Source organism: Diabrotica virgifera, chromosome 1 (genome assembly GCF_917563875.1).
Source record: "Diabrotica virgifera virgifera chromosome 1, PGI_DIABVI_V3a".
Lineage (NCBI taxonomy): Eukaryota > Metazoa > Arthropoda > Insecta > Coleoptera > Chrysomelidae > Diabrotica > Diabrotica virgifera.
The window spans coordinates 225233693-225257155 of NC_065443.1; the positions used below are offsets into that span (position 1 = coordinate 225233693).

A 23463-nucleotide genomic window follows, 5' to 3' on the forward strand; every position below is an offset into this window, starting at 1 on the left:
AATATGACGGACTAATTAAACTATTATATCCACTTGGTCTAGACAACAAAGAGGGCTGTCTAATAAACAATATCGATTACGAAGAAATTGCAGCGGCTTGAGTTGAAGATCATACAGACGACATAAAGATACACAGAGGTGTGCGATAGTGATGCATACTGTTCCCATTATTATTCAATACGCAGGATGGAAACCACTTATGGGATTATTGTGCCCTTGTTTTAAAAAATTATAAAAATCGCTGAGACCCGTCGATTTTTATATAGACATTAATTTATATGTATAGGGTGATTTACGTAAGCATAGCGTAATCCAGAAGTTTTATGTTGAGTGGAACACCCTGTATATTTTAATAGTTTTAAAATCTTCACAACCTAGTCTCAACCAAATATATTATGCAGGAAAATATTATGAATATTACAGTGTGAAATTTCCAAATTATACAGTGTGTCCCTCTAATAATTTTACTTTGTTCACAATATAGGTTTTTAAGAGTTGGCATCTTTGTCACTTATGCCCTTCTATTGTAGAATGCTAAAAAGCAATATGTGTTCTACTCTATTATAGAAAACCTTATTCCAATCGATAATAGATATTTTTGTTGATCTCTACTTTTTTTAATACAACAAATAATCCAGATATTGCTGTCATAGGTCCCTTTCGAAAATAAAAGTGTCCATAATCTAAATAAAGAACCCCGCAACACTCCTTATGGAAAACAGGTCCCGGTCAAATTTAACGAAACTTCGGCCAATGATAGTTCTCAGCGAGTAGATTAAAAAAAAACATGGCACCTAGGTCCGAAAAACTACTCTTCTCAAGCTACAGCCTTCTGAAGTTCTTAAATTCAGGTACTCGGTTTACGTTAAGTGCACTAATTTACGGTCAAGTGAATTAAATATCTATTATTGAAAAAAGACAGACTCATTTTCTTCATGCATATTTGCGTGTTGCATACGAATTCGTGGTCAAAAATAGATGCATCGTATTTTAGTCTTCAGAAAACCTCCGAAAAGTCCTCAGAAAACTGAAGAAGTGTAATAGAAAATGTTCTGCTACACCGAGAGAAAAAAATTCTTGACATAAAGAAACTTTATTAATATTTAAGAAAGATCGACTTGGCATATTGCCTAAGAAATATATCTTTGTATGTAAGATATAATTTTCTAAAATATATCAAATAAATTCTACTATAGCCAAAGAAATATATTTTAAACATGATTGAACTATCACTTTCTGGAAAACTTCAAACCCATTTATCAGAAAGAAATTACACTTGATGTTAATTAATTTTATTAGTCATAAAAATATATTTTCTACACAGAAAATTATTCTTTCTGAGCAATAATATTTCTTAGTAAGGAATATTATTATTTTACTATTAATAATTTATTTATTTAATGTTAAGAAATATATTTCGTAGAGATAAACGTATATTTAGAGTTAAGTTAATATTTCTTGAAAATAAAGTGATATTACATACGGCGAAATAAATCATTGTGTTAAGGTAAAATCATTATTTATTAATAAAACAAGATATAAAACATTATTATTACATACAAATATTTTCTCCACTCTTAAACCACTGGCTTCTACACAACAATAAAAGGATGGAGAGGCAAATCCAACTTCCTCAAATTTTCCTTCTTTTGTTAATAGCACTTTGTATATCAGCAATTCCCTAAAACAAAATCGTTATGTAGAAAGAGTAAACTTACTTTAATAAATTTTTTTTATAAAGATATAGATATTTATTTTGACAAATTTAGGAAATACAAAAAAAAAACAAATACACGGCCCCACATAAGAACTATTAATACTAATAATAATCAATCATATTTAGTTCAAACATGGCATTATTTAACCTACACATCTTTGTTTATTTTTTTCTTTTTGTTAATGAAATATTAATTATTTATCTGTATAATATTAAGTCACACAATAAACATTGTTTAGCTAAAACAAGAGGGAAAATACAACTAATGTAAAACATTGAATCAGACATAATAATATGTAATTTTCTTATTTTTTATAATCTAAAAGAGACAGCATACGTAATCATTAAGAAATTTTATTACGGGAAGGTATTATTAGTTTACGTCTAAGTAATTTAATACATATTAACTAATTCACGGTTTTCGGCAATAACATTTCTTAACCATAAACATATATTTCTTTTAGACTAACTGATTTCTTTATCTCAAATAAATTAACAGAAAAATCCTCAGCGTTGCACCCGCCATGTTTGATATAGCGTTATATTGTATATTTTTTATAGAAGACGATACATTCAAGAAACCTATTATAGTTGATACATAAGTATACACATTTTTAAAAAGGTACTTACATGTATAAAGTTCTACCATTTCTGGAAGGCCCCGCAGATGGTTAATAACTCCTTTCTTAATATTGTTCTGAAGCTATATATTATATCATTCTGTCCCAGCTTTAAATTGTGGCATATTTCCCAGTTAGAATAATAAGCTCCTTTATTTCAGAGTCGTCCATCATTAAACCTAAAAAGCATATAAAGATACTATTATGTTTCTTTTTTAACCATTCGGATACGCAACAATATTATTATTACATCTTAAATTACTCAATTTACTTTTATTTAATACCTATATATGTACGTACCTTCAAAATATCCGTTAATTTTTAAAGTACACCAATAAATCCAACATCCATCTATATGAACATGAACATATCACGCCATCTTGACAAACACTGACGACTAAATCATAAATAGTTAATCTGCGCAATTCTTTTGTGGAAGAAAATCTCTTTGCAGGTAACATTTCGGCATTAATGACAAAGTTTTTGTTTTATAACCACAGTTACTACAGAGGGTATTTCTGAAGAATTATTTCTTGTGGTTTAAAATATTTATTTGATTGCAAGAAAATTTCTTGTTCACAAATATAAATATGGATTAACTTAACATTATATTTCTTATACTGCAAAATATTTGTAGTTTTCAATTTAAGAAATAAAAACTTTAGGATAAGAAAATTAAATGTAACCATTAATGCATTTCTTAGTATTGAAGAAATTATCTGTAAGAAATTATTGAGTTGTGTTTAAAAACTCGTTTCTTTATATGTGAACCGGTATGTTTAAGTTAATAGGATATGTTAACTTTTAAGAAATATTGCTCAAAGAAATCGGTGTTTTAGGAGAAAAGAAATTGTTCTCTCGGTGTAGATTGGCAAAAGAATTGTCATGTTTTCATGAATGGTTCACACTTATCCAATACCAGAATATCTGCAGTTCCACCTTATCTTTAGAAAATTATTGAACAGTGGCAGATCTAGGAGGGGATGGGGCAATACCCCCGTAGCACGGTCCAGAGTTTAAAAAAATTGTTGAAACATAAAAAATATATTAGCTGACATAAAACTTACTATAGACAGACAAATTTCACCCAATTATCTCGACAGTTAGTAAAATAAAGAGGACTATGGCACCTATGTATTTTAAGAAGTTTGGGTTTATATTTTGTATATGTATTTTGGTTGGTGTTTCTTTGGAAGTTTCTCCAAGGGAAAATGTTTAGATCCGCCACTGCTAATGAATCACCTTTAGAAAACTAAGGAACAACCATAACAAGTGGTGCTAGAGTAGCACAAGGGTTCTGACGTTTTCATGTATGCATCGATGTAGTATTGGTAGATCCATCAAAATAAGCAGGCTGCGGTGGCTAGGCCACTTAGCGAGAATGAACGAGATGGAGCCGTCCACACACATTTATAACGAAGTAGTGGATACGACAGGATAGTTAACACGACATATGGTGCATCTAACCGAAATCAGCAAAATATTAACGTACACATAGTCGAAGATGACATAATTTTTTAGATTTTTTCATAGAAGATTGTAATTAATTTTTCGCGTTTACTTACTACCATGTATGTACGTGGTTTTTTTTTGCATTGAGATCAAGTCCATATTTTCCACTCCTATATCTCACATGCGGGGCATTATTCTTTGCAAACCATCTAGGCTATTTGCAAAAACTACTGTTTCGTCGGCATATTTACAGGACTCTATTCTGCATGCGTGAAAACGTGAGATGTCTTGTGCTGATCTGGCAGCACTTATTATGGTTGTTCCTCAGTTTTCTGAAGGCACTTCAGTAGCAGTGTTGCCTTGAGGTAGGGGGCGACTTCCAATAAAACATCAACCCCAAGATACATAAATAATAACATGTATATAATAACATGTGCAATAAGTTCCCTTAATTTTCCTAACTGTCGAGTTAATTGGGTTGAATTTTTGTGACTGTAGTAAGTTTCATGTCAGATAATAATATAGTTTTTATGTTTCAATCATTTTTTTTTTCTTTAATTCTGCACCGTGTTACGGGGGAATTCACCTATCCCCCTAGATCCGCCACTGTTCAGTGGTTTTCTAAAGATAAGGTAGAACTGCAGCTACGCTGGTATGGGATAAATGTGAATTATTATGAAAACATGATAATTTTTATGTTAATCTAGCAGCACATTTTCCTATCGCACTTCTTCAGTTTTTTGAGGACTTTTCGGAGGTTTTCTGAAGACTAAAATACGATGCATCCATCTATTTTTGACCACGAATTCATATGCAACACGCAAATATGCATGAAGAAAATGAGTATGTCTTTTTTCAATAATAGATATTTTCATTCACTTGACCGTGAATTAGTGCACTAAACGTGAACCGAGTACCTGAATTTAAGAACTTCAGAACGCTGTAGCTCGAGAACAGTAGTTTTTCAGACATAGGTGCCATGAACTTTTTGAATCTATTCACTGAGGACAATCATTGACTGAAGTTTCGTTAAATTTGAACGGGACCACTTTTCCGTAAGGAGTGTTGCGGGGTCCTTTGAAATTTATATAAACTTAAGCGCTGGTTTCCTCGAAAGCGGTGCCGACAAACTGCGACCGTAACACTGCGATGAATTGCGCCATAAAAAACTGTACCATGAAAAATAATAGCGGTGGAAAGTAGTGGTTTCCAAGGATGCGTTGGAAGCCACCGCTTGCTGAGTTTGCACATTCCATTACCGCAGTGAAAAGCCTTGAATTTTTCACCGTAATCTGACGTAATTCATCGCAGTGCTACGGTCGCAGTTAGTCGGTGCCGCTTTCGAGGAAACCAGCGCTTTACGTCATCTTACGTGCATAGAAATCGGCCCACTTAAAAATTTGGTGATTTTTGATGTCTCATATTTTCTAAACCTGTTGGCCGATTTAAGTGATTTTTTAAACATGTTATAGCCCAATTCTTTAACAATAGCACTGTAATAATATTGTTGCTAAACAGGTAAATTGTCATTGTATACCGGGTGTACCAATCAAACTGTGTTTTTTTTCTCAAAGTTTGCATCACCCTGTGGAAAATTCTAGCATTTATAAAATACTAAAATTAAAACCCAACTGTAGACTCAGGTTTTATTAACATTCTGATTCTTCTCACTTATGTTGGATAATAAAAAAGTTACGTACTTTAACAACTAGACATGTTCTTCATCAATACACGGTGTTTCTAAATAGGTAAGTGCGACAAACTTTAAGGGACAATCCGCATAAAAAATAATGACAGTTGCCTTTATAAATGTATGTCCGCAAATGTTTCGTTTCCGAGATACGGGATGTTAAATTTTTTTTACAAACTGACGATTTATTTATTGCTCTAAAACCAGTTGAGATATGGAAATGAAATTTGGTGGGTTTTAAGAGATAGTTATTCCTGATTTTTTGACATAAAATTAAGAATTATATGATCGGTCATATTACAGGTATGCGCGCTAATGGTGAATATTAAATTCTTAATTGTATGTCAAAAAATGTGCAATAACTACGTCTTAAAACCCACCAAATTTCATTGGCATATCTCAACCGGTTTTAAAGCAATAAAATATATCGTCAGTTTGTAAGAAAAAATTCAACATCCAGTATCTCGGAAACGGAACATTTGCGGACATACATTTATAAAGCCAACTGTCATTATTTTTTGATGCAGAATTACCCCTTAAAGATTGTCGCACTTATTTAGAAACAACGTGTATTGATGTAGAACATATCTAGCTGTTAAAGTACCTAACTTTTTTATTATCCAACATAAACGAATAAATCAAAAAACAAAATGTTAAGAAAACCTGAGTCTATAGTTTGAAGCACGACAAATTAGATAAACATAATGATATACATAAACTTGACAAAATTCGTGCTACATAATTTATTAACGCTCCGGTAGTTCTAGTCTCAGAAAATTTAGGGTGTGAGTTCTTACAACAATATTTAAGCTAAAGAAAAGAAATTATTAATTTTTTAGGCGCCATTAATAGATCAGAATCTATTGCTATATATCTATATAAAAATTACAAAAATGTTACGTAAAATGGTATCCCTTTGAATAGTAATGGTACTTACCCTTGGTGTCCGTGGTAGTCTGCATTTCCTAATACAATAAGGATCATAGATGGACTGTGCGAACAGAAAAAGACGACATAAGTTTAAAACATAGTTATCATTTATTCAGATAGAAAATTGTTAAAAAACTGAGTTAGTTGGTTAGAAAAGTGAAAAAATAAGTCTTTCGCGTTTCATTTTAAAAGTTCGAAAAAAGAAAAAAGGAACGAAACAGTTTATTGCAAAATACCTGGTGATGATCTGTTGTTGCTGAGCCGCTGGAATCTGGTTAGCTCGCAAGAGCTGTGGTGGATGCGGCGAACTCACTTTCACTTTACAATTTTAGATTTAAAGTTCTTCTTCTTCAAGTGCCGTCTCCTAATCGGAGGTTGGATATCATCATCACTATCTTTACTCTATCCACCGCTGCTCTAAAGAGTTCTATAGAACTGCATCTAAACCAGTCCCTTAAATTCTTTAACCATGACACTCTCCTTCTTCCTATACTCCTTCTGCCTCTTATCTTTCCCTGTATTATCAGTCTTAGCATTTCATATCGCGGTCCCCTCATTACGTGTCCCAGATATTGTAACTTTCTTATTTTTATTGTGTTTATTATTTCGCATTCTTTACCCATTTCTCGCAGTACTTCCGTGTTCGTTTTCCTCTGTGTCCATGCTATTCTAAGCATTCTTCTGTAACACCACATTTCAAATGACTGTAGCTTATTTATGTGTTCTTGCTTTAATGTCCAGCTTTCAAGTCCATATTGGTTCAGTTGGTCAGTTCTAAGCTAGGGTCTTTGTTGCAGAGAACTCTTTTCATTTTTACAAACGCATTTCTTGCTATTTCTATCCTGGTCCTTATTTCTGTTGTTTGATCATTTTTCTCTGAAATCCAGGTTCCTAGGTATTTGTATTTATCAACCCTTTCTATCGGTACATTTCCCAAATGTATGCTTGTTTGTATGTTTGTTTTCTTAGTTATTATCATGTATTTGGTCTTTTTTATATTCATTTTTAGTCCATATTCTCTACAGAAATTGTTTGTTTTGTTCAGTAGTAGTTGGAGTTGTTCAGCAGAGCTTGCTATAATCACGGTGTCATCTGCATATCTTATGTTGTTAATAGATCTTCCGTTAATTATTTTTCCTTCACTTTGAGATAGCAATGCTTCTTCAAAAATGGCTTCACTATATGCATTAAAGAGTAATGGAGACATAATACATCCCTGCCGAACTCCTCTCCTGATTTCAATTTCTGGACTGGGTTCGTTATCTATTACAATTTGTGCTCTTTGATTCCAGTATACATAATTGTTATATATTATACGAAAAATAAAAATTCCATAGTTCTTTGTTTTATGAAAAGAAAATAACTGCGTTCATGATTATTAGTGATACATCTCACTGACTTAATAATAAAACATACTTTATTTAGACCATTTTTTTTAAACGGAACCACGTTTCACGAAGATTGAATTAAGTTCTGTCTGCACGAGACATATTAAACAGAAACCTTGTCCGCGAAAGTTGAATTAAGTTCTATTTGCACGAAACATATTACACGCCGTACTAGAAAAAACTATTCCTTTATTGTACCGGACACAACAAAAAGAATATACCGGTATGGTACTTAAGACAACATATCGCACTTGCGATTTTCACGACAGAATCTTTAAGATCCCATTCTGCCTATTTAGGCACAGACAGAAAAATGCACGTCTTCACTGCATGGCCGCTAGAACTTAATTAAATTCTTCTTGTCCTAATCTCGGACAAGATTTCTTTCTCCTCTAAATTCACCTCCCTTTCTCCTCTAAATTCACCTCCCTTTCTCACAGCTATCACCTACTTTGACCAATAGTCATCATTCCGAACATTTCCCTACCAATCGCATAGTTGGAAAATAATCCTAATATGGTCATACGTTTCTTTTTCGGCCACCAATCACCATCGCTGTCCTTTTTTGTAACCATTTAAAGATTTCCACGAAAGTTACTGCGTTGCAATTTCTGTGGAGTTTCTAGATTTCTATGATTCAAACACTTAGCAATATCTCCTATTCTGATTTTTATGAGACATATCCTGTTGCAAAGTAAATAACTCCTAGGAAACCTGTCTCCGAGCCCTAAAATCTCTTTGTATTTTTACTGACTGCAATAGCCAAATTACCCACTTAGGCATCTAGCATTTCTTAGAATATTAATCTTCCCGCTTTCACGGGTGGTCTATGAGAAACGCCTTGGGTGTTACTTTACGTCGAATTTTCTATCGATAACGACAGAGTCGGACTTTGCGATATTTAGGCTGTGGTTTTTCAGCATGTTTCAAGTTGGGTTTTAATTTTAGCAAATAACAATATTATTACAGTGGTATTACTAAAGAATTAGGTTCAAAAAATCACTTAAATCGGTCAACAGGTTTAGGAAATAGGAGATATCAAAGTGACCAAATTTTTAAGTGGGCCGATTTCTATGCACGTAAGTTTATATTCAATAATAAATGAATTTATATTAGCAGGATGATTGGAACATTGGTCAGAGTGTTTATTAATCCGAAATTTTGGCAATTATTTGTGTTGTTTTTTGGGTAGCAAGAGAGCCGGATTTCAACTTATCTTCTGGAATCTTCCTAGATTTAAGATTTCATTTGTGTAAGAGAGGAAATATGCTATAGGTTTATTGTATGAAGGCCTTTATAAATTTTGTGCCCATTTGTAGACATTAATTTTTACAAAGCTAATAAATTTTTATTTAAGTCGACTTTTCAACGAAAATTTACAAAATTATGGGCAGATTAGGTAGAAAAAAATTGTTTATTATGTAGATAGTTTATGTTGAATTTCGATTATATTGAATATATTAAACTTCTATTGCGTGTATTTGGTGAGATGTGGTGAGCGGTGCCGTCCAAAATCCCGACAGCCAAAATCCCGACAGCCAAAATCCCGACGGCCAAAACACCGACACGCCAGTATCCCGACACGCCAGAATCCCGACAGGCCAAAATCCCGACATGCAACAATCCTCGCATAAGTAAAAATTCCGACTTTTGTTTAATACTTTTAATACAAAATACTTTTGTTTAGTAACAAAAAATAAAAAACAGATGGCCATAAACAAAAAACAAGAAATAAATGTAATTATATGTTAAAAAGAAACTTATCAAACCTGTCGGGATTCTGACCTGTCGGGTTTCTGGCGTGTCGGGATTTTGGCCGTCGGGATTGTGGCTGTCGGGATTTTGGCTGTCGGGATTTTGGGGTAGACCCGTGGTGAGATATCTAATAAAGATGCTAAGACCAAATACTTACTATGTCGGGATAGTATCATGATGTTTTTATCCCGGTTATTTTCCTTATGATTTATTACTATGGGATCACTAACATGAGAATTTTAATTTCATAAATGCATCTGGTTGTCTTCTTAAGGACAAATCCTAATTTATCCGACGTAGTCTTAAGTTAAAATTGATTAAAAACTTCCAATTAATAATGTGGACCCAGTCATTCAACTAAAAATATTGACAATACCATTTTATAGTCATTTATTTCTGAATTGTCAATACAAATGTTTTGCATTCTGTAAACTATGTCCAAACGAAAAATGAAACATCAAAATAAACTTATTTTAAAGTAAAATTTGTGGTTTATTCCCAATATAACTAGAAATTAAACTATTTATGGTAAAAATATTTTTCAGGAAGAAGGTGAAGTATCAGACGTACTTCAAATGGTAGAAGTTCCTATTATAACAAATGAAAAGTGTCAATCTCTATACATGGAAGAAATTGTAACAAATGGTATGTTATGTGCGGGATATCTAGGATCTGGAGGAAAAGATGCATGTCAGGTAAAGACTACTAGTATAATTATTTCCATGTGGTTGATCAACAATGTAGTCTAGGCACCAGCTAGGTCACTGTAGTCTTTTCAATTTTGATCGGCAAATCAAAGTATTTCCTATGTATTTGTGGCTGCTGATTACGAATTTCGTTGGAGGATTTCGATCCGAGTGGTCAAAGAATAATTGTTATAAACAATTTAATTGTTTATAAATTGTTTATAAGGCTTTAGCTCGTAAAGTAAAAGTTTTTTTTAACTAAAACAAAGAAAACGGCGTTTACTAAACTTAAATCCAATAATTATAACTCAAGATATAGTAAAATTAGTGCATAATGCACATTTCAAATTGCAAAATAAGTATTTTTCGAAGCATTTTCGATCGTAACTCAGCTTATACGCATGAAAATAAGCTTTGCAATTTGTACATTAATTTGTTTATAAGGGTTTTAACAAATTGGTGCAATAAACCTTTTTTTAATAGTTGTGATAAAAGGACTCAAAAGAAACATTTTAGCTATAAGAAAATGTTCGTAGGTTTAGTTTTGGAAAAGATATGGGATGCATTAACACTATGAGCTGCGGGCCAATATCAGATATTTGTCTCATGTGCCACTTTTAGGCAATTATTGGAAAATTGTTGAAATGTAAACACGGTAGCCGTGTCGGTGGCACCTGATTGATAACAGTGTTAACACGGGAGCCGTGTCGGCGAACTTAAAAGTGTTTAGCGCGCTCTGATGCGCAAAATCGGCTCACAGTGAAAAGGTTCGCGCGAACCTCTCGATGCAAATTATAATTTATATAATATACTGTTTTCTTCATTTTCGAATACCTTACAGAGCAAATATATCGTCCGAATTCGTATTATTTTTTATTATGTAGATAAAGGATCTAAATTTAGCATGGTTGAAAAGTTGACCCAGCTAACTATTTATGTCTATTTCCATTTTAAGTTTTTCTTTGTCTCTTTATACTTTTGCTCTGCAATTTTTAAGTTATGAGACTACTCAGTCTGCTGTCACATTCGGGAAAGTCCTATATGAGCTATTTGAAGTTGAGTCTGGTCTATCCTAAGGCAAGGTTATTTGCCGTGTTTGAAATTTTTTATTTACTGCTGACTTTCCAACTACCATATTAACCACAGTTGGCAGAATTTGTTAAGTTTGTATTTTGAGAACAACTTCGGAAGTGGAAATAAAAACGTCACAATAAGCATATTTTAAAGTCCCATAATGTCTTTTTCCCAGTAAAAGTAGTAAACTTCAGTTATTTTTTCACGTCTTTATTTTATTACCTATTTTAAAAATATTATGATACCCATTTCTAAAATTCTCTCTACTATCTTTAATATTTTTGTTAAAATTTTGTTTCTGAAATTCTTAATTTTTTTATTTCTTAAAATCTTCATTTTTTTGTATGAAATTCATTTTTTTTTGTTCGTTTACCTTTTCTACAATTACTTTTTATTTTATTTTTTCTTCACTAATATTTTAATAGCATTTTCCTGCACTTGGTCTAACTTTTCTTCTCCGGTTGTTTTGGAATCGTTTGTCTTTACTTCTATCTTATTTAATTCTTTGGTCAGGAGTTACTTATTATACCATCTCTGTTGTTTGGATTCACCGAATGTCAATATAGTTTTAGTTTTAAATATGTTCAATTAATATAATTCTTATCCTTTTAGGGTGATTCTGGTGGACCTTTTAGAGTAAATGGAAAATTGTTTGGAATAGTGTCCTGGGGATATGGATGTGCCCAGCCTTTTTACCCAGGAGTGTATACAAACGTTGCTGCCTATAGAAAATGGATAAAATCGATTACAAAATACTAAATAACATTTTTAGTAAACTCGTTCTTTTTCAAATGATCGTAATGAATATGTATAATTTGTGATATTGATATTAAACTAAGAAAATGATTTTTTATAATCTGGATTTTTGTGTCAACAAAATAGTGAATATCTGCCTTGTTTGATTGAGTAAGGTATTGTTTTTATATCAATCGAGATAAAAGAAGAAAAAGAAAAATTAATATTTCCAAATACAAACTGTATAAATTCCACCATTCCAATCTAACCTCAGATTCCTGTAGATAGAATAACAAAGGTTGAGGTCCTCAGAAAGATAAAAAGGGAAAAGAAACCATGAATACGATTAAGATAAGAAAGCTACAATATCTCGGCCACGTTATGAGAGCGGATACATATGTGTTGCTACAAACCATAATGCAGGGAAAACAAAGTATTGGGAGAAGACGCATCTCCTGGCTCAACAATCTGAGAAAGTGATATAATTGCAGTCCCATCGACTTGTTTAGAGCTGCAATCTCAAAAGTGAAAATAGCTGTGATGATTATCAACCTCCTTAGAGGAGAGAGACGGTACCTAAAGAAGAAGAAGAAGAATCCAACCTCAGTATAATAGTCCATTCTTTCACGGTTTTTGCTCTAAACTTTAAAGAACCGCTTGGAATGACATGAAATTTGGCGTATGTATAGCTTACATGTCAAAGAAAAAAAGTGATATTGTGCCGATATGTGCTTTGCCCTGGGGGTTACTTTCACCCCCTATTGTGGGTGAAAAAATATATGTCCAAAATAAGTCCGGAAATGGGTAAACTGACTAATTTTAAGTAACTTTTGTTCTATAGAGCTCTTTCGCCAAGTCAACACTTTTCGAGTTATTTTCGAGTGAATATATTAATTTTTCAACAAAATAACCACATTTTTAGACGGTTTTTCGCAAATAACTCAAAAAGTAAGTATTTTGTCGAAAAACGTTCTTAGCAAAATTATAGCCTATAAAAAAGTAAAAAAAATGGTGTACACGTTTGGTCTCTGGATCTCGTAGAACCAGAGTTATAACCAATGAAAAATAGATTCATATTCACCAAATTTCAAATAGAATATTTCGACGTGAAATATCCAAAAAATTAAGCACTTTTTGGGAAAAACCCATTATAAATTTTTTAAATTTAAAAAAAAAGCTTTATTTCTTTTTTTACAAAAAGTTTCTAGCAATAAATTTAAGCAAGTTACGCTCAAAATAAAGTTGGTCCCTTTTGTTTTTGCAAAAAAAAAATCGGGAAGGCCACCCCCTAATTAGCAACTTAAATGAAATTAATCGTTACCGCTCCACAAATTATTTTACTTATGTTGTGTTTATATGATCTGTATGTTTTATTGATTTAAAGTGCTTATATTTGAAAAAATTTGGTTTCAAAGCAAAATTTTTAAAAATTAAAATTTTGAAAAATATGCTTTTTTTCAAAATAACTTAAAAATTGTTAGAGATACCAAAAATCTCGAAAAACAAAAAAAGTCAGATTTGCTTTTCTGAATATCATGCATTTTTTTGTTTTTCTGTTAGACAAAAATTGATTGAGATTTGGTGTTTCTAAATTTGCATACATTCGTGATCACTGACTCGTTCAACCCCTTTTAACTACAGCCATTTCGATAATAAGGACTTTGAGCCGATGAAACTTACAGATCATATAAACAATATATACACGAGTCAAGGAACTTGTGAAGTCGTAACGATTAAGTTCATTTAAGATACTAATTAGGGGGTGATTTTCTCAATTCTTTTACCAAAACCAAAAAGGACTAACTTTATTTTGAGCGTAACTTGTTTAATTTTGATGCTAAAATTTTTTTTATAAAACAAAAATGAAGCTTTTTTTAAACACTTAAATAAATTGTAATGAGTTTTCCCCGAAATGTGCTTCATTTTTGGTTATTCACGTTAAAGTATTCCATTTGGAATTTGACGAATATGAACCTATTTTTCATTAGCTATAACTCTGCTTCTACTAGTTGTAGAGACGTGATATATACACCCATTTTTTTTTATTTTTTATAGGCTATATTTTTGCTAAGAATGTTTTTTCGGCAAAATACTTACTATTTGCGAAAAACCGTCTAAAAGCGTGGTTATTTTGTTGAAAAAATGAATATATTCACTGCCAAATAACTCAAAAAGTATTGACTTCCTGAAAAAACTCTATACAACAAAAGTTACTTAAAATTAGCCAGTTTATCCATTTCCTGACTTTCTTTGGACGAATATTTGTCACCCCAAAGAGATGGTGAAAACCACCCCCAGGGCAAAAGCACATATCGGCACAATATCACTTTTTTTCTTTGACTTGTTAGCTATATGTATGCCAAATTTCATGTCAATCCAAGCGGTTCTTTAAAATTTAGAGGTTTTGCAATATTTTACCGTTAAAGAACGGACTATAATACATACATATCAATTTATATCCAAGTAAATTGAACATACTAAATAAATGAATACCTACTTGTAAAAGTTACAAAATAAAAAAAAACTTAGCAAAAATTTAAAAATACGGAGAAGACGTTTATTAAGGACATAACAAAGTACCAAAAATACAATGATCCATGACAAGACAAATGCTAAATCTAAAGATCCAACGTAAAATAATAAAACTTAAAAGTTGTTTATTAGAATTTATTCCAGAGACCTATTTATAAATGTGACCTAGTAGACCAGGGCGCATCTGTAAAAATATTAATACATTCGGACGTTGAGGGGTAATTTTTTTGCAGAAATTGCTTGAAAATAACTCAAATAATAATATTTGAGTTATCCTCCCTCTCAGAAATGTCCAGAACATTGTTTAAATAATCAAAATGTCAAAAAATAAAGGAAAAATTCAATATTTTTCTTCGTTTTTTGATTATAACTTTAAAAGTGTTAATTTACGAGAAAAGTTGTACTGACATAAAACTTGTGTAATTAAATTTCCTACAGTATAGAATTGGGTTAAAATATAAAAAATATTCACCCTTGTTGCAAAATAGCAATAATTGCGAAAAATCCATAAAAAAACAATTATTTGCATTTTACGTTTTTCAATCATTTGTGCTCAACTTAGGACGTTCATATTTCACTTAAAAAAACTCTATGAAACTCTCAGTAAAAGAATACTGTTAATTCTATTAAGATCGGTTCAATAAATTTTGCAAAATAAATTTTGCAATCCAGCTTTCGCAAAAAAATTCATTTTTTCAAAAGGATACAGGACTGAAAATAAAGCAGATAGCAATTTCAAGCAAGTTGAAATTTTTTTGCTTATAGAAGTTTACTGTACCTTTCATTTAAAATTTGAAAAATTAAAATCAAGTAACTACCGCGGCGTCAGGAATTTTTTTAAATAAATATTAATTATTGGTGCTACGCGCAGGACAGCGGATAGTTTGCTCTGATTGGGCATTCCAATGACCTTTGATAATGATTGATACATTTTAATTTTTATTACATATCGATATAAATAAATTTGTTTATTGCAAAAAAAACACATACTCTATCTTTTGAAATAACACTTTGTTTAGCAAAAACTTTCTTTGTTCATATATTTTAACTTAGAGAATAAAAGTTTATTATTTTTAAACATATTATGCAATTGTTTAAACAATATTTCACAAACAATAATAAAATTAGTTTGATTTTTGTGGAATTAAAATATTAAAATACAATAAAATATAGAGTAAGAAAATAATATATTAGATAAAGCTAAGAAGAAATTTTGGTTGAAGTCAACTTGTGTGAATCGAACACCGCTGTCCTGCGCGTAGCATCAAAAATTAATGTTTATTTAAACAATTTCCTGACGCCGTGATAATTAATCTATTTAGACAAGGCGGAAACGGCGGGTTCGTTGGGAAAAATATTCCCATGAGATATTTTTGCATAATCACATTCGTGAGACGTCCCAGAATAAGGTTCAAGAAGTCGCCCACGTGAAAAGTGGGCCAATTTTTTTTTAACAATTTTTTTTTAATCAAATTGCAAAATCGATATTTTTGGCCCGCACTAATTTTTTTTAGGTTTTTTGGGCCATTCTGGACAAAGAAGGTCTCTTATAATTTTTCTCTAAAGTTGATCTTTTTCGAGTTATAAGCAATTTAAAATTTGAAAAACGCGAAAATGGCCATTTTTAAGACTTAATAACTCGGTTAAAAATTATTATTATGAAAGTCAGAAAGCTACTATATCAAAGTTTAAAGTCTCCGCTACATGATCCTGAAGAAATCTGTGTCATGAATTTACTACTAAGCTGTTATTTTTAATTAAAAACAATGAGCGGTTAGATCTTATTGACGCGGTTGTAAATGTGAGTGCGAGCAAGATGCACAATTGGACTGCTGGAATGGCTTCTCTCTCGCACTCAGCATTTACAGTGGCCGCACACATGGAAGGCGCTTATTATTTTTATTTAAAAATAACAGCTTAGTAATAATATAATGACAAAAATTTCTTCAGGATCTTGTAGGGGGGGCTTTAAACTTTGATTTAGTCATATATTGACTTTCATAATAATAACTTTTAACCGAGTTATTAAGCCTTGAAAATCGTCATTTTTCGTTTTTTTCAATTTTAAATTGCTTATAAGTCGAAAACGATCAACTTTAGAGAAAAATTATAAGAGATCTTTTTTGTTGAGAATGGTCCAAGAAATTAAAGAAAAAATTGTTCGGGCCAAAAATATTGATTCTTGCAATTTGATTAAAAAAAATTGTTAAAAAAAAATTGGCCCACTTTTCACGTGGGCGACTTCTTGAACCTTATTCTGGGATGTCTCACGAATGTGATTATGCAAAAAAATCTCATGGGAATATTTTTCCCTTCGAACCCGCCGTTTTCGCCTTGTCTAATTTTAATTTTGCAAATTGTAAATGAACGGTACAGTACACTTCTACAAGAATAAAAAACCGCTAAACGCCGTAAAAATGAGTGGCGCATACAATATTCCAGCTACAAAAGATCTGATATGAAAATTACGTGGCGCGAAAATGTATTTTCATTTTGATGTAAAACAAAATTCTAGTTTTATTTTAAAAGATTTTTCCATAATATTTGCTAAAATTGAAGTAAACGCGCCACAAAAGAGTTTCAAAATTCAAACTGTATCAAATTTACTCTTTTGTGGCGCGTTTACTTCAAATTTAGCAAATATTATGGAAAAATCTTTTAAAATAAAACTAGAATTTTGTTTTGCATCAAAATGAAAATACATTTTCGCGCCACGTAATTTTCATATCAGATCTTTTGTAGCTGGAATATTGTATGCGCCACTCATTTTTACGGCGTTTAGCGGTTTTTTATTCTTGTATCAGGAGTTTTTCAAGTTATATACAAATTAAATGTATGAAGTTGAATGCAATTTTTCTCGATTACACGTCAAGCTTTATAAATGGTCACCTTTGTCGCATTATCTCCCAAATGATCTAGTGACCATCGAATGTATACTAGATTTTTTTTCTAGTCGAAATATAATAAATAAAAATATTGGGATGGCCGGTAAATGAACTCAGATTATCCGTTACAGATCAAATTTAGCGTCGTAACCACTACAACTACATAAACCATTTCGGGAATAATAGTTAATTGGATTATACATTTCTAACTTAAGACTTCTAAACGGCTTAACCGATTTTGATCACTAAACATGAGTTTGAAACGTATTGACAAGTAGTATCTGATGCATCTGAGTTCAAGTATGAAAACTAAAGTTGTTACAGAAATTATTGAGCTTGAACTGTTTTTCCCCATAGGAAATAGGTTTGATCATACTTTTGAAGCGTATAACTTAAAATTTCTAATTTTCCCGGATATGAGGTAAACAACGTTAGATTAGCCTAGAGTCCTTCTACAAACGCTCAGTTATTGGCGCAATTCGTAGGTTGAAATTTTGAGTAATTGTCGAAAAACCAAAATTTTCAAAGTTTAGTTTTCAATTTTTTGGCTATACTGAGCCGTGTGTACGTCTGAGCTTGATCGCTTAGGCAACGTTTGAAAACCTAACTCAACCCTATTGATGTGGTTTATTTGCGATTTTCCTGTCTCTCCTTGAACCTAAGATATATACGCCCAAAAAATTTGCCATTTTGTATCTACCTAGCCCTATAGCTGGCTTATGGGTAGTCAGAAGTCAAAAATTACACCGGTTCTGAATCGGCCCTCACACCCTCTTGAAACACAGAAAAAAAATTCAGATCGGTGTAACTTTTCCACATACATACATACATACATACATACATACATACATACATACATACATACATACATACATATATACATACATACATACATACATACATACATACATACATATGTACATATCCACAAACATTTTCCCCTTTTTAAATAAAAATTGAGTTCTAATTCTGAGCTCGCTAACTTTTAAACGGTATAACCGATTTTCAAAATTAAACATGCGTTGGAAAGGTCATGATCTATGCTATCAGAAGCCGCAAAGGCTGAACTTAAGTTTTTGAAATTTTTGGGAGTTTTGGAGACGAGAACGAAAAACAGACCCTAAATAGGAAAAGCCGTAAAATCCACAGCCTTGGACCAAAATGAAGAAGTAATATATGGATCTAGGAGTCTTTTCCTAAACTTTAAGATGGGATTTGGCTCAATTTTCAATTCAGTCAGGTTTAGAAAATCGAAAATTTGGTGTATATAATATATAGTGTCGCATGTAGGGGTTGTGCGCCACTGGCGAGAACTGTCGTTCTCTGGTAATTTTCAAAATTAGATGTGCGTTGGAAAGGTAATGATCAGTACTAGCAGAAGCCGCAAAGATCGAACTAATATTTTTGAAATTTTTGGTAGTTTTGAGAACGAGCACCTTGGTCGCAATCTCTCCCAAATGATCTAAAACTTACGACACCAGTGATAAGACAATCCGAGTTCATATCCCAGCCATCCTAATAATTATGTAATTATGGCCGGCAAATAAACTCGGATTGCCCAATCAAACTAGCATCGTAACCACTACAAGTACATAAACCATGATTGATTAATAACATTGATTTTTTCGATATAAACTAAATTTCGATAGCCAATAAATCGAAAACTATTAATTTTATCAAAAAAATATAAAACATTTTTTGCTTACAATTAATGTTTTTACCAACATTTGCGGTCAAAATATAATAAAAAATTTCCACCCTCGAGACGGGGTGGCAACCACCCCATGGTAAAAGCGTCTTTCGGAATCATACAGATTTTGATCCTTAGACTCTCCACTACTTATTCTCAAATTTTCAAGCAAATCGATCCATTCTGTAAAAATTGCGAAGTGAAAAGTTTCAGTTCCTGGACTAATTATACTTTTGGAGCTCTATAACTTCTGAACGGCTGAACTGATGTTGATCACTAAATATGAGTTTAAAACGTATTGACAAGTAGTATCTGATGCATCCAAGATCAAGTATGATAACTGAACGTATTACAGGAATTATTGAGCTTGAAAAACGGTTTTTCCCATAAGAAATAGATTTGATTATACTTATGAAGCCTATAACTAAAAAATTCGAATTTTCCCAGATATGAGGTATACACCGTTAGACCCGTCCTGAGTCCTCCTACAAACGCTCAGTTATTGGCGCAATTCGTAGGTTGAAATTTTGAGTAATTGTCGAAAAACCAAAATTTTCAACGTTTAATTTTTCAGTTTTTCGGCTATGGTGAGCAGTGTGTATGTCTCAGGTTGATCGCTTAAGCACCGTTTGAAATCTTAACTCATCCCTATTAATTTGGTGTATTTGCGGTTTTCCTGTCTCTCCTTGAACCCAAGATATATACGCCCAAAAAATATGCTATTTTGTATCTATCTAGTCCTCTAGCTGGCTTACCGGTAGTCAGAAGTCAAAAATTAGACCGGTTCTGAATCGGCCCTCACACCCTCTTGAAACACAGAAAAAAAAATTCAGATCGGTGTAACTTTTCCACACACATACATACATACATACATACATACATACATACATACATACATACATACATACATACATATGTACATATCCACAAACATTTTCCCCTTTTTAAATAAAAATTGAGTTCTAATTCTGAGCTCGCTAACTTTTAAACGGTATAACCGATTTTCAAAATTAAACATGCGTTGGAAAGGTCATGATCTATGCTATCAGAGGCCGCAAAGGCTGAACTTAAGTTTTTGAAATTTTTGGGAGTTTTGGGGACGAGAACGAAAAACAGACCCTAAATAGGAAAAGCCGTAAAATCCACAGCCTTGGACCAAAATGAAGAAGTAATATATGGATCTAGGAGTCTTTTCCTAAACTTTAAGATGGGATTTGGCTCAATTTTCAATTCAGTCAGGTTTAGAAAATCGAAAATTTCGTGTATATAATATATAGTGTCGCATGTAGGGGTTGTGCGCCACTGGCGAGAACTGTCGTTCTCTGGTAATTTTCAAAATTAGATGTGCGTTGGAAAGGTAATGATCAGTACTAGCAGAAGCCGCAAAGGTCGAACTAATATTTTTGAAATTTTTGGTAGTTTTGAGAACGAGAACCTTGGTCGCAATCTCTCCCAAATGATCTAAAACTTACGACACCAGTGATAAGACAATCCGAGTTCATATCCCAGCCATCCTAATAATTATGTAATTATGGCCGGCAAATAAACTCGGATTGCCCAATCAAACTAGCATCGTAACCACTACAAGTACATAAACGATGATTGATTAATAACATTGATTTTTTCGATATAAACTAAATTTCGATAACCAATAAATCGAAAACTATTAATTTTATCAAAAAAATATAAAACATTTTTTGCTTACAATTAATGTTTTTACCAACATTTGCGGTCAAAATATAATAAAAAATTTCCACCCTCGAGACGGGGTGGCAACCACCCCATGGTAAAAGCGTCTTTCGGAATCATACAGATTTTGATCCTTAGACTCTCCACTACTTATTCTCAAATTTTCAAGCAAATCGATCCATTCTGTAAAAATTGCGAAGTGAAAAGTTTCAGTTCCTGGACTAATTATACTTTTGGAGCTCTATAACTTCTGAACGGCTGAACTGATGTTGATCACTAAATATGAGTTTAAAACGTACTGACAAGTAGTATCTGATGCATCCAAGGTCAAGTATGATAACTGAACGTATTACAGGAATTATTGAGCTTGAAAAACGGTTTTTCCCATAAGAAATAGATTTGATTATACTTATGAAGCCTATAACTAAAAAATTCGAATTTTCCCAGATATGAGATATACACCGTTAGACGCGTCCTGAGTCCTCCTACAAACGCTCAGTTATTGGCGCAATTCGTAGGTTGAAATTTTGAGTAATTGTCGAAAAACCAAAATTTTCAACGTTTAATTTTTCAGTTTTTCGGCTATGGTGAGCAGTGTGTATGTCTCAGGTTGATCGCTTAAGCACCGTTTGAAATCTTAACTCATCCCTATTAATTTGGTGTATTTGCGGTTTTCCTGTCTCTCCTTGAACCCAAGATATATACGCCCAAAAAATATGCTATTTTGTATCTATCTAGTCCTCTAGCTGGCTTACCGGTAGTCAGAAGTCAAAAATTAGACCGGTTCTGAATCGGCCCTCACACCCTCTTGAAACACAGAAAAAAAAATTCAGATCGGTGTAACTTTTCCACACACATACATACATACATACATACATACATACATACATACATACATATCCACAAACATTTTCCCTTTTTTAAATAAAAATTGAGTCATACTTCTGAGCTCGATAACTTTTGAATGGTATAACCGATTTTCAAAATTAAACATGCGTTGGAAAGGTAATGATCTGTGCTATCAGAAGCCGCAAAGGTCGGGCTTAAGTTTTTGAAATTTTTGGGAGTTTTGGGGACGAGAACGAAAAACAGACTCTAAATGGGAAGGGCCGTAAAATCCACACCCAAAATGGAGATATGACATATGGATGGACGAGTCTTTTCATATTCTTTAAGATGGGATGTGGCCCAATTTTCAATTCAGTCAGGTTTAGAAAATCGAAAATTTCGTGTATATATAGTGTCGCTTGTAGGGGTGTTGTGCGCCACTGGTGAGAACTGTCGTTCTCTGTGGATAAGCAAAAATTTCAACTTGCTATCTGCTTTATTTTCAGTCCTGCAACATTTTAAAAAAATGAATTTTTTTTGCGAATGCTGGATTGCAAAATTTATTCTGCAAAATCTATTAAACCGATATTAATAAAATATATACTTTTGTTTTACTATATCGTAAAGTTATTCTGGGTAAAATATGAAGGTCCTAGATGTAGAGTAAATGGTTGAAAAACGTAAAATGCGAATACTTGTTTTTGTATGTTTTTTTTTCGCAATTATTGCTATTTTTCAACAAGGGTGACTATTTTTTAAACTTTTAACCAATTCTGTATTGTAGGAAATTTAATTACGCAACTTTTATCTTAGTACAACTTTTCTCAGAAATGAACAATTTTAAAGTTATAATCAAAAACCAATAAAAAAATCTAATTTTTCCTTCATATTTTGACATTTTGATTATTTAAACAATGTTCCGGACCATTTTGAGTGGGAGGATAACTCAAATATTATTACTTGAGTTATGTTTTCAAGCAATTTCTGAAAAAAAATTTGAGTCACCTCTCAACGTCCATCTCAAAACAGATGCGCCCTGTACTATAGTGTGATGTGTCCATCGACAACGACATAGACCTGGATCCCGCATAAGAAAAAAAAGTTGATTAATAGCAAGCTGAAAACTTATTATTAGCTTAACGGTGTCTAGTCGGACAAACTTTGATGCACGGGAACACTGGAACACTGGAACAGGGGAAGTTTTAATTGTGGAGCATGATAAATGTGTCGTCCTGACAAGTTTATGTTTGTGAAAAATAGCAAGTTGTTTTTAGGTTTATTCAATAGCCAACGTTATATAATATATGAAAAAATGTTTGTCCGACAAAAATGTTGGGCATTTTAACGAGTCCGACACGTAGAATATGTTACATCACAAGAAAAATGCTGGTGATAAATAGCAGTCTGATTTTTGCATTAGAGTTTAATGAAAGGTTAATAAATCAATTAAAAGTTCTGTCCGACAAAATTAATGGGAAGTTTTTGTAGTCCGACATTCTAAACATGTAAGATATAGACAAAAATGCTGGTGATAAATAGCTTTCCGACAAAAACTAAATTTAATTAAGTAAATTATTCCTTACAAAGAATGACTGTTGTCGGAAAAAAATAAGGGGTAGGTTTCATAGTCGGACAATTTAAAAAAATAATTTTTGAAATTTCAATATCGGGTGATTACTCTATGTCAAAAATACCTACAATCAATTACAATCGATATCTTTCGATTTACCTCAACATCATTTAGGTACGTCACTGTAATACATTCTAACTAGTAGATTAGGCAAAGTATGGG

At 32.3% G+C, this 23463-nt stretch overlaps 1 protein-coding gene across 1 annotated transcript in view; it reads left to right on the forward strand.

Moving 5' to 3' along the window:
* Positions 1 to 12168, forward strand: part of LOC126882556 (trypsin alpha-like) — an 83107-nt gene extending 70939 nt beyond the window's left edge. The window contains exons 5-6 of the mRNA XM_050647526.1: positions 10098 to 10247; positions 11925 to 12168. Of these exons, the coding sequence (XP_050503483.1) occupies positions 10098 to 10247; positions 11925 to 12071 (297 nt within the window). The 3' untranslated portion in view covers positions 12072 to 12168. The remainder of the gene's footprint in view (positions 1 to 10097; positions 10248 to 11924) is intronic.
* Positions 12169 to 23463: the final 11295 nt, after the last annotated feature.